Source organism: Coffea eugenioides, chromosome 4 (genome assembly GCF_003713205.1).
Source record: "Coffea eugenioides isolate CCC68of chromosome 4, Ceug_1.0, whole genome shotgun sequence".
In the NCBI taxonomy this organism is placed as follows: domain Eukaryota; kingdom Viridiplantae; phylum Streptophyta; class Magnoliopsida; order Gentianales; family Rubiaceae; genus Coffea; species Coffea eugenioides.
In genome coordinates this window covers 1610912-1628173 of record NC_040038.1, presented here as the reverse complement: position 1 = coordinate 1628173, position 17262 = coordinate 1610912, and the positions used below count along the sequence as shown (strand labels likewise).

Below are 17262 nucleotides of genomic sequence, written 5' to 3'. Positions count from 1 at the left end.
CTTTCCTTGCTCAATTTTGCTCGAGTAAGAGTGAAGCAGTTGTTTGGACTAAACCTGTAGCTTTATATGTCAATTAGCGAGTACAAGTACATCGATCCCAATTCCACTTCCACTTTCACTTTCCCCCTCCCTCTGCAAAAGCCAAGGTCAAAAAACATAATCTGAATTTCCCCCTCCCTGTAGAAGATGGGAAAATAACCATAATCTGAATTTCCTCTACTCAAAAAGGGAAGATGACTAGACTCAAAAAACAGCCAAGTTCCCCGTTGCTCGATGCGGACGCTCACCTCGGCTTCCTCGGCTCGACTCATCGCTGAGATGACCAATCTAACACGTTTTAGGTTGAGGTGATCACTTCGGCTATCTTGGTGTTTATTCTCATCTTTGCCCTCTCGAGATGAGTCCACCTCGGTCGATTGGGACTGTCTGGTTACTTGGCGTCTGATACTTACAAGCTTGATTAGTGTCAGATTGGTTGATATGACTGCTACTGCTGTTATACCCAGACCTACCTCTGACACCGCCACCCTAAGCTGATTCCTTGCAGGTAACAAATAGTAGGTTCCACCATTCCTCGTCAGTTTTCTTACTATAAATACTCCCCTCCCTTTATGGGGAAAGAGAGAGAGAGAGGATTTTGGCTTTAATTTCTCTCTTGCTCATAACTTTAGTCCAACTAGTGTTGCTTTTACTCTTGATTTTTTACATAACTGATTTTAGCATCGGAGTTAGATCGGGAGACAAAACTCTGATTATATCTTTATCTTGACATGTGTGCTTGTACTGTAGATTCGGTTCATCAGTTCGGAAATCACCTTGTCACTGTAGAAATACAACTACACCAATTTATGGTTAAAAAAATGGTGATTTTGTGATCCTAATAATAAATGTCTTTAACAAGAAAAGGTTCTCTATCCTCATTTAACCTTGTTGGGAGGAGGGAATATCAAAATCACCATGTATTTTTAAACAGTCGCATTTTGTCCTCGTCACAAATGATTCTTGATCGGTAGATAATTCCAATCTCACCCAAATTTCAATCCACTTGCACAGCTCACTTGCTGGTCATAGCATACGCACTTGGCCTCTTTGCGGTTGATCCCTTCTCTATTTTCCTACCATGCATGTTTGGATACATAACACGTGTAGTAGGAAGGCAAGTCCTACAGTACACTACCAAGTCAAAAGAACAATGGAAGGTGATGCAATGGTAACAAATTCCTTAAATTACACGAAGAATCAAACAGATTCACTCAACCCCTGGTCACTCAGTCTGTTAGTCAGTCGACTCTTCTTGCGTAAATTTATCTGATGGGGTGGCCGGTGGGAAGTGGGAACTTGATCTCTCTCCGCCCCTGGCTCCCCGCTCCTCAGTACAAATCCGCAAGTAAAAGTCGTCCTATTAAAGTCAAGCATATTCCAAATCAATCTGCAAATGCCGCGTTGTACATTCCGTTCCCATATCCATATCGCCGCGTTCTCTCACTGTAGTCTCGACTCTCTTTCACCCTTTCTCTCCCTCTGCTCTAACAGCTCTCTCGCTCTCCATCCCATATTCCCATCTGCAGCTATTCTTATCTAACCATGCTTATTGTTTCAGTGCTATTTATCGTTACTCTCTCCCTCTTTTCTTTTTCCATTTTCACTGTCTCTAGAAAATCCACTCACCCCATACCATCAATCCTTCGTAAGAAACAAACCCAACAATGTTCTTCTTTACACAAGAATGACGAGGACAGAAATAGATGCTCCGACGATAAAGCCCAGGTGGGAGGAAAGCGGGCAATTGGATCCGTCTCGACCGGGCTGACCCCTTCGATTCTCCGTGGGCTATTGCCTCCTGATTCACCCAAATGGGATGAGCCGTTTAAAGATGAGGGCCCGGATAATAAAAATGGGTCTGTGCTCGACGGAGGCCGGGTTGGGGATGAAGATGAGGAAGAGGAGGAGGAGGAGGAGGAGGAGACAAAGAAGAAGAGGAAGAAACGGGCCAAGAAGAAGAGACCCGACCCTAGTAGTGCGTGTGGAGGAGCTGGGGAACACGACAGGAAGAAGGATAACAAGAAAGAAGAGCTGGTTTGTTTGTATCCATTTACGACCTCGTCTAGCGCAGTTCAGAGGAAGCTCAAGCAAAACTATGACCAGCTTGCCAAGTCCCATGAATCCAACGCCTTGACTCTTGCTCAGGTTTTCTTTTCTTTTTTTTTTTTTTAAATGAATTTCAGCTCGCCACTAATTCAGTCTTGTTGTGAATACTCGCGAAGAAAGATTGGTCATTTCTTTTTCCAGACTGATGTATCTTACCCATTGTATGGAATTAAACTTTATCACATTGCATTGCTGATGAATAATTTTGTCTCTTTCTACATTATGTGAAGGAAGTGACCGTTATTTAACTGTTGTATGCATCTTTCTCTAAAATGTCAATGAAATCCAATGGCTGAGGAATATTTGTTTTGGCTTTACTGAACTTGGAACTACGTTTTGGGGTTGGTGAATGTATTTAATTTAAACAAATACGTGACTTTCTTGGTTGATCATTATCACGAGCTTGGAGCTAGCAATCTGATTTTCTAGCATGCTTCTGTTGAGCTTTCTAAACCATTATGAGGAGGTAAAGCTAAAAGTTTTTGGAATTAATACTCAGGCCGTTATGATTTATTGTCGGGGTGGTTCATTGAAGCCCTAAGCCAGTTTTAATGCAGTAATAAACATACAATTGCTCGAATGTATGTCAACTTTATTGGTTTTAAAGCTTCACAACAACTTCATTATGTCTGTGTAGCCCACCTCAATTATATCCACCTTGCATCATATGGTAGCATTAGCTGCCTTGGGTGTCACATTAGAACAAGTTGTGAGTATTTTGCAGGTAGAAGCATGCAGCATCCATTGGTAAAAATGCATGGTGCTCAATTAACACAGTGCAAATTCCATAAAATTGCGTGGTCGCGGCTTTTCATGTTTTATTAGCATAATACTCTACTCTGACGTAAATTACCACAATGTGAAAGTTATCTTTGTTTCCTCAAGTACCTCTCTTCCTTCTATACATGAGTTGCTCACAGGTATCAGCTATTTGAACTAATTAAGATTTGCTTTATTATTATGTTATGCAGGTTGGGCAGTTTGTTAATTGCTTGGTTGAGGCAAAGAAAGAGCTAAAACATAGGTACTTTGTTTTGAAGTTTGAATCAAGTAACAACCTGCGGATCACTAGATTTGTTTTGCCCAAACTTCTACTCTTGTATCTATAAATGTGTGTTTTCTAGTCTTTTTTTTTTCTGCTAGGGTTAATAAGGATCAGTAAATTTTACAATACAAAGGACAAAGGACAAGGATCCCCAACGCTGTGAGACAATCTGATAGCAGCAGTTTACCCCCAATTTTCTGATAGTCTGATACTAAAGAAAAAGAGTTCATTTATGCTATGGCGAGCTTCAGATCTCTAGGTTCATTAAAAAATGTAGAGAGTTTGAGAACAAGTCTTCTACTCTTGTATCTATAAATGTGTGTTTTCTAGTCTTTTTTTTTTCTGCTAGGGTTAATAAGGATCAGTAAATTTTACAATACAAAGGACAAAGGACAAGGATCCCCAACGCTGTGAGACAATCTGATAGCAGCAGTTTACCCCCAATTTTCTGATAGTCTGATACTAAAGAAAAAGAGTTCATTTATGCTATGGCGAGCTTCAGATCTCTAGGTTCATTAAAAAATGTAGAGAGTTTGAGAACAAGTTTTATGTTGTAAATGCACTTGATACAAAGATATAAAATTATTGACTCTTGAATGGCTGCTTCAATCTTATGAGCAGATCAGAGGTCATCCAACGTAAATTTACGATTACAAAGGCTTTACTGCTGAAGGCTGACAGGTCTTCATTTGACCGCTTGCATCAACAGGTTCGTGCTTGGAGTGATTTCTCATGTCTGAGAAATACCTTTTTCATCTTTTCATGTTGCTAATGCAATGTATCCTTGGGTTTATGTAGATTTACAAGCTAGAGTTAGAGCAAAGACGATTGGAAGAGGATGCTGTTGTATATAATTGGCTCCAACAACAATTGAAGGTCTCCTCAGCTTACAAGAAGGTATGTTAATATTTTCATCTTGGCTCAAACTTGCACAGAGATAATCAAGTTGCCACAAATCAGAGTATAAAGAATAATTCTCTCCAACAACCATAAATCGGTTTTTGAAATCTGAAACAAAAATCAGACTACAAAGCCATTATTGCCTTGAAGGTTTTCAGCGGCTAAAATTACTTGCATATATCCGTCTGCAAAATCTTAACTATGAAGAAGGCAGCAAGAGAGCCTATACTATTTCAGTTGGAGCCAGAAGTTAAGAATCAGAATATCATGATCAAGGATGAAACAAGTCACAAAGTGCCCAACTAAAACTATTACGCGGCAATCAATCTATGCTGGAGATTATGACTAGTCCCAAATTACAACAAAAGGAGCTGATCTGGTCTCACAATATCTTTCAAAAGTTTTCTTCCAGAACCGTATGAAACTGATGTATATGTTGGGTATGCCAGATTGAGGAGAAACCACAGGTCTAGGATGCAGGAGCACTAGAAACAACCAATTTTTCGCACTAAAGTCAATAGTTGAGCAAGAATATCATATGATCAAGAAAAACAATTATACAGAGATGCTTGGCTCTGAAAATTTTTGTTCCTTTATTGAGCATGTGCATCAGCCTCTTTTGTTGCTTGGTCATATTAATGTCTCTTCATGCTTTTTTTTGTTGAAGACCTAACCATCTCTTCCTGGACGTTTGTATTGAAGCTACTTGAAATTGGTGCCCGCATGGAAGCGGAAGACAAACATCGCGAGCAAGTGGAGAGAACAGATGATGAGTTTGCGGATATTTCATTTGAAGAGTTATTAGCGCAAGAAAAGAAAGATGCTTTTTGGTTGGTCTCTATTCTCATATTTCAACCATTGTTTCGTTTCAGCAGGTTGATGCTAACGTTGAGATTCTTCTACATGCAGGCAGAGGAATGGCAAAAGTCGATCCTGCTCAATTTCAGGACAACGTTTTTGCTAACTACTTTATCGTTTCACTTTTAACTATGTGTAATCCACTGCTGCAGGTTTGTTTTCTTTTTATTTTTTTAATAGCTGCCGGTGCTTCTCTGTGGTTATTTCAATTGAGGTTAAAATGAAATCTCAATTTTAAGCTAGGAAGCTAATCCGTCCTGCATAAAGCAAAACTATATTTTGGTATACGCTTTTTTTGGTTCTCTCTCTAACCATGATGTCCGGTTTTGCTTCTTTTCTTTGATTTATCTTCTTATGGTTCCCTGGAACCAAAAGAGTGCTGTAAATTGTTGCTTTTCTTTTTTCATATCAGATAAGATATATTTAGATATATTTTGACGTTAGGGATTTTTTGTGATAGATATATGATGTAACCTAACCGGTTGGCTGAGAGATTTTAAATCGAATCCTACAGGTGCCTTGCCTTTTATGGGCTGTGAAAGATCCATCTGCCAATCGAAGGGCCATAAACAAGAACCTGTTCTATAGCTCTTACACTTTTGTATCATTGACTTTGGAGTAGGATGCCGGTGAGCCAAGCCGTTTGCGAGCAGTTAAACATTCGACTCGAACTTGGTCGAGTTCGAGTTAGAACTACTCATTTTAGGTCTCAAGTCAAGTTTGAGCTTCCTAATGTGCTGCTTGAGTGTTTGACAAGCCTAATTGAATAGTTCTATTATTTATGTAATATATTTATTTTAATTACGAAATAACCATTATGAATTTATGTTTTAACAAACTTTGAGATTTTTTGTTCGAGTACTCGAACTCGATAAGGCTTGAGAGCAGGATCTAATCTTATCGAGTCCAGTCGAGCTACCAATTCTCTTGCTCGATCGAGTCGAACTCGAGTAGTTTGAAAATTCATCAAGTTTGAGCTCGAGCACAGTGCTATTCAAACTTGATTCGACTCACCAGTATCCCTATTTTGGAGTTAGGATTTGGGGTCTTCACATTCGAGTGTGTTTGATAGTAAATTATTTGAGATAAGTTTGTGAAGAAATATTGTATAACATTTTTTTTAATGTCATATATATGAGATAGAAAGGTCGTTGAAAAATATATTGATGATGCAAGCAAGTCAGTGTGAGTAAATAAAGTAGAAATAAAACGTGTAATCCAAACACACTTGCAAGCTCACAAAAAACGTGTCATGCATGAATAGAATGGAAAAATCATAGTGGCACATGTCATGTCCGTATTAATGGGAAGGGAACTTGGTGACTCTCTTTGAGTCACCTAATAAAATCAATTTGGCAATTATTTTCAAAATCAACACTGTATTTAAAATTCACTTGAGTTAATTATATATAAATTTTGTTACAAATTTAGCTGATTTTCACCGTTCAAATGTTTCATGTAAATTCAACACTAAAATATTTCTAAAAGAATATCAATTTTTAGTATATTTGATCTAGAGATAAGAAAAAGGTAATGATGCAATCGAATGATGCTATAAAATTATAAAATATTTAGATCTAAATAAATGGAGAAAAATTCGATGAACAAAATCCTAACCCATGAGAATGTTATTGTAGACTTGTAATAGAAAACTTTGAATTTTTCATATCATTATGGAACTTTTTATTATCGATAACCAACCTAAAATACCACATAAAGCTTTGAAATCATGACTAGGTATAAAACCAAAAATTACAGTAAAGGAATCCAATCTGCTATCTAAAACACCCCACTTAAATAGCAATTTAGTTATTACTTACAAAATATGGAATTGCTAGTAACTAGAGAAAATTAATGGACGGGTGACAATCCAATCTCACCTCTAAGAGAGGAAAAGGAAAAAGGGGCAAAAATGTTTCTTTGGGCGTTTCAAAATCTTAAAAAAAAAAAAAAAAAAAAGGGTAAAAATTGGCTCCCGACTGGAAAGCGGCCGAATCCAGAGAGTCGTTGGCGTACAACACAGCATGGCCCCGAGGCGGGAAAACAAAAATGAGCACAGGCGAAATGTGTAAGAAAAACCCACATTACGCACACTGGAGTCACTGTACATAGACTGGTATTAAGACTATAAGTGGGGGTGAAGGTGGGTGAGAAAGAGAAAGCGCCAACAATGAAGGAAGGCAGAGTAGGAGGAAAGGGCGGAGGAGGAGGAGGAGCACAGCCGTCGGTGGATGAGCGTTACACTCAATGGAAATCACTCGTCCCTGTTCTCTACGATTGGCTTGCCAATCATAACCTTGTTTGGCCCTCCCTCTCTTGCCGGTCCGTCCAAAGAAACACACTCTATATCTTGATTATCTTTCTAGGGTTCCATTTCTCGTTAATGTAGTTTTTAATCTTTCATATATTTCTCAACTTTTGTTGGTTTATGTGAATTATAAGTTAATTTTTGTTCTATACTTAATTGTATTCATAAGTATTAGGCTGAAAAAGGTGGGCATTGAGTTAAACTTGATATTTATTGCTATAGTGCTCGGGGAACACCAATGGTTTGTACTTTATTTTTTTATGTGGATTTAACTAGGACGGAAAAATGTTAACTACATTGTGAGGCTCATAACTATTAATGTTCTTGTAAATTCCATTTTGGTGTCCTTTTCGTGGAAGGCTATTAGGACGGGCATTAGCTTGGAGTTCCTGGTTTTGTCTGTTGATTACTGATGCTTGAGATGTGTTAGAAACACACATTTCACCGGCCGTATGCAACGGAGTCCTTGTGCAGTTAGTGAAAATGGACAGCATTTATGCAGTTTACCATGAGAGTTTAGACATGGTGTGATAAGGGAACGGGAAGGGCATTTTAAGTGTGTCTGCTGGAGCTGATTCTGCTCTGCTTCTGGGGATTTATTGTAATTTTCTAGTAGGATGAAATTAAGTATTTAGTTGTTTGTCTGGTAGACGATGGTGCATAAGTTGCATAGAATTGTTAACCCAATACTCCAAGTGCAAAGTTGATTGAGATGAAAAGCATGTTCATATCAGTCATCTAGTTTTCACCATATCTTGCATTATTTGTAGCAATAGTTTAAATACCCATCACCCATCATTCTTTCGAATTCTGATTATATCTTGCAATTATTTGGAAAAATAGAATGATTGTACATCACCCCGAAACTAATGGTATTCCATGCTTTTATCGCATTAGCATGAATATCAATAACCCAAGTTGAAATCCAAATATATCAAAATTTTTTAAAATATAGTTGAAGGAACCAGAAAATAGGTACTTCTAGAATCCTTGTCTTTTTCTATCGTAGTGAAGGCTACAATGCTTTTTTTCAAGTGTGTTGCATTTCAAGTGCTAGTAGGCCTAATGACTTGCAATTTTGCTTTTAGCTTTGCGCTTAAGCTCCCTCTTGTTGAGCTTTTGACTTCAGTGGCCATAATGATGAATTTCATAGTACTTGTAGAAACCGTCTTTCTTTTCTTAAACATTCAGTCTCTAGTACTCTTAATTCTCTTTGCATATACTGTTGTGCTGTCTAACGTATGCGACAGACATGCTGCCTTATCCCAATTTCTGGGTCTAGAATAGTTCAAGATACATAAAGAAGTCAAATAGGAGATTGGAGAAGCTGTTTCATTCTGGTCTTTAAGTACTTTTGGTAAGGACAATTAGGTAAATAGCTGTTTTTCCCACCTTTGAAATTCTTTTTACGTTGCTTTATTTGCAGATTCAGGTTACAGGGATAATGAGGTCAATTTGTGGCTAGAAAACCCTCTTGGCTTTAATCTGGTCAGTTTAGGGTATTCAAGAATTCCGTGACTTGCGTCTTTTTCCTGTTACGGTGATGGTTTGATCCACTCTAATTGTTTAGAATGTTACTGTATCCATTCTGTGGTTTCTCATAATATCTCTTCATCTTTCATCATAAATTTGGTTCTTTGCAATAAAGCTTGATTCAGCATGTTCTTGTTATGTCTTTTGTCATGAAATTTGTGTCATTGATCTTCTTTTCAGGTTTTTAACACTACTTATATTGAGTCATTAATTTTTGTTCATTGTCCTCAGGATTGGACCCTAGTTTTATGACGCTGGTATTATGTGGTTGTATTTTGATTTGTCATAGTGTAATGCCCTGTGCCTAATAGGCTAGCCCAGTAACTTTTTGAACTGAAACCACTGGCTCAAAATGATTAACCCAAAGTTATTAGTAATGCGACAGGTTGGACATTATATTTCCTTTCCTTTTACTTCTCTATCCCGATATGGGACAGATGTATGGAGGCCTTACACTCACTCCCACTTAAGGACTTTGCGTCCTCGCAAAACTTGTTAGAATCCACACTGTCCACCAAGTCGTGCGTGGGCTCTAGAGATGGCCCCGCCCCACGTGGCACTTAATCTCGTAGGTTCTAGAGGTGTCTCCCATCAAATGTGGCACTTAGCCCTGCACAACACTTAGCTCCTTGCACTTCCTTGCATAGTCGGAAACATAACACTACTTGGCCCTAGGCTCAGCCCACGCAGAGATCACGCGAGGTTTGCTCTAATACCATTTGTAATGCTCCACGCCCAACGGGCTAGCCCAATAATTTTTTGAGCTGAAACCACGAGTTCAAAATGGTTAACCCAAAGCTATTAGTAATCCGATAGGATGGATGTTATATTTCCTTTCCTTTTCCTTCTCCGTCTTGATGTGGGACGGGTGTATGGGGGCCTCACACAGTGTATATTCTTTTATAGTTGTACATTTATTATTTTGGGCCCTACACGGTTATGTTCTTTCCTTTTTTTTTTTATATTTTCCTACCTTAGGAGTATTGTTTTTTTTTGGTGTTTTCTTGGTATAGATTTATTGCCATAAAGTGCTGGGCCCTGCATTAGATTTTCAGTTTATGGTATCATAAATGTCAGGCTTCAGAGGGATGTATTTTTGTTTGTTTTTGCTCTTTATATGTTGTGTGTGAAGGGTGAGAAATGGAGAAACTAAATTGACCAAATTTTAGAGCAAGTGAAGCAGTGTGAGAGTGATGGAGAATGGGAAAGGGACAAAAGAGATTGATGGCTCGAAGGGAAAGCTTAAACCATTTTCTGTAAAAGATCATTATGAAAAACTGTGCGAATTCGTTCTTGTTCTTTATGATTGGTTCACTCACCATTCCTTGAGATGGCCATCACAATCTTGCCGGTCTGCACAATCCACTTCTTTTCTCCTTGTACATTTTACCTATATGTTTTGCTAGGATCTTTAGTGTTTCAATGCAGTTCCATTGTTTGCCATCTTTTGTTGTGAAAAACTTTCATAATTTTGTTGGTCACCGTAGGTTGATGCTTTCAGTAGCCAATACTTTTTTTTTTAATTGGCATTTTTTCTTTCATTGGTTGCAAGTTGTTGATTCTTGTTAAATGCAAAACATCTTTACATTCTCTCTCTCCATCATACAGGTGGGGGCCACAACTGGAGCAAGCAACCTACAAGAATCGGCAACGTCTCTACCTTTCTGAACAGGCAAGACAATCTGTTTTCAGTTTTTGACATTTCATGATAGATTTTGATAGCGTAGTAGCAAAGAATGGCCAAATGTTGTTTTTGTCCCATGAAAATCTATTCTATGAACCATTAAAAGCATTATGTGTTCTGCACCACATGTTTCAACTTTGGGGTTGCAATAGCTGCATTCAGAATTTTGTCTGTCATAAACTTTAGCTTTTCATTTACTTTGTTATCAATCCCATATAAGCACTAGGGAGTGAACAAATCACTTTGACGGTGACATCAATGAGTGTTGACCGGGGACATAAAAGTGTTGAGAGTTCATTAGGCATGTTGGATAGCATTGTAGCATGCTTTCAAGTATTAATTAGATGATATTTGTGAATGTCTGAGCTGGGCCTGTTGATAAACCATTCATCTTGTACCAAGACATGCTTAGAGCTACAAACTGCAAAGAAAGTTTCAGAGGGTGGGAGGGAGAGCCATTTTCTTGATTTATGTGTAGATTCTGGGACAATAGCAACTGTTGGTTCCTTATTTATGAAGTTAATGGCATTGTTGATGTGGGACAATGATGTTGAATTTGTAGTTTGTTGAATGAAGATAAACATCGGGCTTAGAATAATGATGTCTTGTTTTTTGTTTTACTTCCAATACTGATGTTGTACTCTTTTCTTGCTCTCCTTCCAGACTGACGGTAGTGTTCCAAATACACTTGTCATTGCAAACTGTGAAGTTGTAAAGCCTCGGGTAGCAGCAGCTGAACACATATCACAGGTGGGTGATGTGCTGATACAAAGATGTGTCTTCCTTTAGTCATTTCTACTTCTGCTTCTTGTTTATTCCTTGGAAGCATTTTTCCATTTGCACTCTGGTATTTATACTAAATTTGCATCATTGATCTTTTCTGCAACTCCATTGTGATTCTATCAGTTTAATGAAGAAGCACGTTCACCATTTGTAAAGAAGTTCAAGACCATCATACATCCTGGAGAGGTACTTATATCTTTAGCTGTTCTCATGATGCATATTCTTATTTCTCCCCTGCCTTATTACCATTTCATTTATGGTACCTCATCATATGTGTTTGTGGTACATGTACCCAAGTTAATATACTTGTATCTTGTTGACAACTTCTGCCTAGCATGACTGTTTTTCTATATGGAGGGTTGAACTGAGGATAAAGATGTCTTCGTTTCCTTTAATTACTTTCCAAAACTGTGTAACATTTTTTAGCTATTCTTTACTATGATTTCTAATTGGCATCTGGGATCAGTTCTAAGAGTCTGAATTAAGATTGAAGATTTTGTTGTGCTTTCTCGTCCAGAGAAGCGATGTATTCAGCACAACTGAAGAAATAGTATGTAACTTCCCATTTTAGATATGATATGTTTAAGTACTTTAGTGGCATATTATATATCAGATGTATGTCGTATTTTTAAAATTTAAGCTTTTGGGGTATGTAAAAGTTGCAAAGTAATGCTGTTCAAATTGAAGATTGTATGAAATTTCAGATATCCTTTGTCCTTGCTAAGTGGAAATTGAAATTTTGTATAAACTGCAGTCCTGTTGAACAACTTTTTGCTTGCCCTCCCATTGCTGTACATGCTTTCGCCTACTGGTTAATTGAAATTTGATTTCTATGAGTGTAGATGTGCCCTGCTGTTCCCATATAAGTTCAGTTGGGAATACTCGGTTATTGATTTTGTGCTAAATGTGATAACGTCTTATGAATTTATTGAAGGTAAACCGAATTAGGGAGCTACCACAGAACAGTAAGATTGTGGCCACACATACTGATAGTCCTGATGTAAGCCCTTGATTTATCTGTTGCAGTTCTAATTTTCTTCTTTTCCTTTGTGTTGATAGTCTCTAATATTTTGAAGGTTGACTGGTCAAAGTTAATAAAATTTTCATCCAGGTTCTCATTTGGGATGTTGAGTCTCAGCCTAATCGTCATGCTGTCTTGGGAGCCTCAGAATCTTGTCCGGACTTGGTACAGAAAACAAAATTTAGTTTTTCTCCCTGGTAGTTTTTCTTGTGTTATCAGTTTTTGTCAATCCTTATACATCAATAGGGCTTTTAAAGTTGCTATTGATGAGCAAAGCTTAATCGATTTGGTAACATTTGCTTTTAATATAACTACATTAGGTTTTATTTTTGAGTAGATAGTGTAGTGAGTTGCTACCCTTTTAGGTGCTGAAAGCTGATAATCCTTACTTTTCAGATACTCACTGGCCATCAGGACGATGCAGAATTTGCACTTGCCATGTGTCAGACAGAGCCTTTTGTCCTCTCTGGAGGTTCAATGATTAATACTCTAATGCTTTCCTATTTTAGAAAACTAATATTTTCTTATGAATTTGTTGCTTGAGATAATTATTGAGACCTGATGGAATGCAAACTGATAAATATATGCTCCAGTTCTTTAACTGTCTTATTCCTTCTCTTCCTTTTTTTGTCTTCTGAGGATGGTATTTGGTCTACAGAAGATATTTATGAGCTTGTATATGCTGATTCTGCAAAAATCTTCTGGCAGGGAAAGACAAGTCAGTTGTTTTATGGAGCATTCATGACCATATCTCCTCTTTGGCAGCTGATCAGAGTGCTACAAAATCTCCAGGATCTGGAGCTGCGAACACTAAGCAGTCAAAGCTTGGAGTTGATGATAAACGTGTTGATGGTCCTCGTGTCCATGCTCGAGGTGTTTTCCAAGGACACGAGGATACTGTTGAAGATGTTCAGTTTTGCCCCTCAAGGTAACTAGTGCATTCTGAGTTGATGTAATTCTTTCTTTGGCATGATGTGAATCTACCATTTGATGACTTGTAGCTAAAAGTTTACTCAGGAAGACAATCTATGAATAGCATATGAAGAAGCTTGCTTCTATATGCTCATAAGACAGCTTTAGCGTGGAACCATTCAAATTCACTTTTCGTTGACGTGGAAATTTTCTAATGAAGTTCGCAGGAGTTTTGCAGTGTTGGTGATGATTCATGCCTCATACTCTGGGATGCAAGAAGTGGTTCAGCTCCTGTTACTAAGGTCATTTATTCTCCACTTATATTTTATTGAATTTCAGTATTTCGATGCTCTAAATCTATATTGAAGAGCTCACTAGGTGGATATTAAGAAGATAATAGCTTAAGTATGATTCTGCAAAATCATGAATGCATGCAAAATTACTGAACTTGACAGCTTATAACTTTTATTCTGTTTCATTTGGTTAACCATATTTTTATGCTTTCAATTTTCATAATAACTGTTTTTGTTCTGTTTGAGTTGAGAGCTTTACCCTTGTTTATTATCTATGATCAACTTTGGGATGTAATCTTGAACTTGTTTCCTCTTTGACCCCCTTTTCTGCAAGTTACAGATTAAGATCATGTTCAAAAACCAAATGATGACTGTTTGGTTTGATCTGTCAGACAGAAGATGTAGCTATTTATCTTGTACAAGAATCTAGTTGGGAGCATAAATATGTATTTTTCAACTTTTCACATGTGTATGCTTCACTTTTTTTATCTGAACCTTTTCTTCTTTGTGATTGTCTGCCTTTTTTTCATCTCTTTTTTTTGTTGGGGGGAGGGTGGGTGGGTGAGCTCTTTTGAATAAGTCAAAAGCTGCAATTGGTAGTTTCGACCACTGTGCTCTTTCACTTGACCATTTTCTTCATTACCAACTTAAGTGTGACCAGTTCAAGACGGATTTCAACATTTTGACGATTTCTGTAAACTTTTTCTTTTCTGTTCCGGTTAACATCAGTCAAAATGCATCTCTTGATTCAATTGCAGTTAATGGAATTCCATGATTGTGTTCTAATGACATAGAGTTTGTAAGGAGAAATCTTGGGGGAGGAATCTTATCTATTTGTGGGTTGTTGCAAACTGAATATGGTTTCAGCGAAAGACTATGAGTAGTTTGTGAGGATGTGGAAGTTTGTAGTGAGCAATTACAGATGCATGACAGTACTCTTTTGGTTATGTGCCTTTCTTGTAGCCAAGGGTTTCAGGAGGTGACATGGCACCAAAGGATGTAGTTTTGTTGAACAGAACCAAATATGCTTGGGTTCTTTCGGGTTTTAGCTTTACCTGGGGCAGTTTGAAGAAAAAATTATCATCATCAAGATTATTGGTTTTATGGGTTTTGGCATATTTTGATGAAAGTTTTAGTTACTGTATGGTCAGAGGATTAGTGTATCATTTACTGGCCTTTGAGATCTTGGCTGCTCTCTTGCAGGTTGAAAAGGCTCATAATGCTGATCTCCATTGTGTTGATTGGAGCCCTCATGACACACATTTTATTCTGACCGGGTAATACATACATCTCTTTTTTAGTATTGACCATTTGAAACTTGTGTTTTGGGAACTGTTTGGTTGCAAGTACTTGAATGTACTGCTCTATTTGTGCCTATTCCTAAGTTTTGCTCTAGTTGTGTCCCACTAATTTTCTTTCCTATAGATGAACTTTTTACTGTCTATTTTCTAAATCTGTCTTGTGGAATTGACTGGCATCTTTCAGGTCGGCTGATAACTCTGTGCGCATGTTTGACCGCCGAAACCTAACTTCAGGAGGAGTTGGGTCCCCTGTCCACACTTTTGAAGGTCACAGTGCTGCTGTCTTATGCGTACAGGTATCAGGATGGTTATTTCGATGCTTTTTTTTTTTTTTTTGGGGGGGGGGGGGTGGTTCTCTTCATCATCTCCTTAGTCTTATTCATTTGAAGAGATGAAATATGTTGTTTTATTGGCTTGGAATTCCCACCAGTCAATGATATTTTTTCATCTGGTGCAGTGGTCTCCACACAAATGTTCTGTATTTGGAAGTTCTGCAGAGGATGGCATCTTGAATCTCTGGGATTATGAAGGGGTATGTCACCATGGTACTTGTTTGCTACTGTCTCTGTGAAAATACTTAAAAGAAATTTCAAGCTGAAGTGCATGCAGTGCCAATTATAAAATGAAAAGACTTAATCGATGTGGAAAGGGGCTCTAGCTTGTGTCTAACATCTACCGTGAGCTCCTTGACAAGTAAGAGGGCAGTGCATTGTTGATTTTAAGGTTTTGAAAATAGTGAGATCTGATGGTAAGATGTTGCCTGTATTCAAACAGGAAGGCAGTGGCAGGATTGAATTGGTTAAAGTAGCACTTGAGAATAAACTTGCATCAAATTTTGGTCTCTAGCTTTGACTTGGTTGTGTTTTCTGAAAACTTATGATGTTTGTGGAGGACTTATAAATTTGCGTCTTTGTTTTTTCTAGAATGAATCTTCTTACTGTATGGTTACTGCATGTAACTTTGACGAGGTTAATTTTTTAACCAGATTGGTAAGCAGAACCCAGCTAGAACAAAAGCGCCAAATGCTCCCCCTGGATTATTTTTCCGGCATGCTGGGCACAGGTAACTTCATCTTGTCCAATACATAGCTTCTTTGTTGTTTCATCCAATATGAAGAATTCGCATGACAGTGCTACTTTTGACCTTTGGACTTGGACATCACCATAGACCTAAGTAGGGCAATTGACTTGATATCTATTTTCTGAAATTCATCTCCCCCTTTTCTATATTTTTCTTTAAAATTTTGGGGGAGGGGGTATTTGTTTGGGGAAATTATTGTGGGATCTTGTTTGCAATTGTTAATTTATGTTGTGAATGGCAATCCTGTTATGTTACTCCTCTAGCTAGTTGATTGCCCATCTCTTCAGGTTTTACTGAAGACAAACTTTGATTTTAGTTGCTGGCTGATTTATGGAATTGCTAATATGAAAGTAATGACCCTCTTATTAATAATTTTAGGGACAAGGTTGTTGATTTTCATTGGAATGTATCGGATCCGTGGACTATTGTGAGCGTCTCCGATGATGGTGAGAGTACTGGTGGCGGTGGTACTCTGCAGGTAGCAACATTGATTTATTTTCTTGGACGCTAATGAAGGACTATATATTTTCGCTAGTATTTTTGATGGGTTGCTGCTCAGTTGTCATCTTTTATGTGCTTGCTATCTTGCATTTTGAGTGGAAATTGAGATCTGCATTTAAGTGTGAAATAATAAGTTGTATATGTAATTTAGTTCAAGATAGGTGTGACATACGTGAATCCTTGATGATGCTATAAACTTGGCAGCTAAACTTGCACAAAAAGCGCAAGTTGATGCTCCACCGTCTTGCTTTTGCATTCTTGCCCATAGTTGGTGCTCCTTTTTCTTCGGATAAAATGTCCCATGTTCCTTATGATCATCTCGCAATTCATGCCTCTTTCAAAAGGTTGATGCTTTCAATTTGGTTGATGATGCAGATATGGCGGATGATTGACCTAATTTACAGATCAGAAGAGGAGGTTCTCGAAGAGCTGGACAAGTTTAAAGTTCATCTAAGTGAGTGTGCTTCTTGAGTCAACTGTTGAAAATCTGAGAACCTGTTAACTATTGGGGAGCCCTGATTTGGAGAACATCAGTTTCTAGGCTTCGTGTTTTGTTCAAGATAGAACTTGTAGACTTTTAGAATGTGAAAGCTCGTTTTGACCATCCTGCTATCTATCCTACACAATGCCTGCCTTTGTGATGTTTTTCAGTTTGTGGTGGGGCGGTAGGAGTGTTCTAAACTGTTAATTTCCATGGTTAGTGCTGTTTGAGAATGATCTAGATCTAGATATTAAGGAGTTGTTAACATTTAAAATCATCAAACAAATTCTTCTCGTTATCAAATTTTGCTTTGCCACATTTCTAGAATATATTTTGACGTGGGAAACGTTTATTCGAACTACAAAAAATGGTTATCACATTTCTAAAAATATAGGAATGACGATAAGTTTTCAG

General features: G+C 37.8%; 2 protein-coding genes across 3 annotated transcripts; both read left to right on the top strand.

The window, feature by feature from the left end:
* The first annotated feature begins 1328 nt into the window (after positions 1-1328).
* On the top strand, positions 1329-5752 carry LOC113767717. The gene is made up of 7 exons (XM_027311895.1): positions 1329-2187; positions 3120-3172; positions 3815-3902; positions 3992-4090; positions 4796-4923; positions 5003-5103; positions 5466-5752. The coding sequence occupies exons 1-6, from the start codon at positions 1585-1587 to the stop codon at positions 5055-5057; spliced, it is 1026 nt and encodes a 341-aa protein (XP_027167696.1). The 5' UTR covers positions 1329-1584; the 3' UTR covers positions 5058-5103; positions 5466-5752.
* Positions 5753-6933: 1181 nt separating this feature from the next.
* Positions 6934-17008, top strand: LOC113767715 (WD-40 repeat-containing protein MSI4-like). 2 transcript variants are annotated; one of them, XM_027311894.1, is made up of 15 exons: positions 6934-7273; positions 10401-10464; positions 11140-11226; positions 11383-11445; positions 12194-12259; positions 12371-12445; positions 12677-12752; positions 12989-13208; positions 13431-13494; positions 14689-14762; positions 14971-15082; positions 15244-15318; positions 15772-15848; positions 16245-16344; positions 16743-17008. In XM_027311894.1, the coding sequence occupies exons 1-15, from the start codon at positions 7122-7124 to the stop codon at positions 16836-16838; spliced, it is 1401 nt and encodes a 466-aa protein (XP_027167695.1). In that variant the 5' UTR covers positions 6934-7121; the 3' UTR covers positions 16839-17008. The 2 variants fall into 2 exon arrangements, with proteins under 2 accessions (XP_027167695.1, XP_027167694.1); XM_027311893.1 differs by having other exon boundaries at positions 13413-13494.
* The last annotated feature ends 254 nt before the right edge of the window (positions 17009-17262 follow it).

Excerpts from the sequence above, each read along its gene's own strand:
- LOC113767717 (XM_027311895.1), top strand. The coding sequence starts at position 1,585 with ATGCTTATTGTTTCAGTGCTATTTATCGTTACTCTCTCCCTCTTTTCT. Across the intron at positions 3,903-3,991 it reads TTGACCGCTTGCATCAACAG|ATTTACAAGCTAGAGTTAGA; the intron begins GTTCGTGCTTGG and ends GGGTTTATGTAG. Across the intron at positions 4,091-4,795 it reads TCTCCTCAGCTTACAAGAAG|CTACTTGAAATTGGTGCCCG; the intron begins GTATGTTAATAT and ends TTTGTATTGAAG.
- LOC113767715 (XM_027311893.1), top strand. The coding sequence starts at position 7,122 with ATGAAGGAAGGCAGAGTAGGAGGAAAGGGCGGAGGAGGAGGAGGAGCA. Across the intron at positions 15,083-15,243 it reads CTGCTGTCTTATGCGTACAG|TGGTCTCCACACAAATGTTC; the intron begins GTATCAGGATGG and ends CATCTGGTGCAG. Across the intron at positions 15,849-16,244 it reads TTCCGGCATGCTGGGCACAG|GGACAAGGTTGTTGATTTTC; the intron begins GTAACTTCATCT and ends TAATAATTTTAG.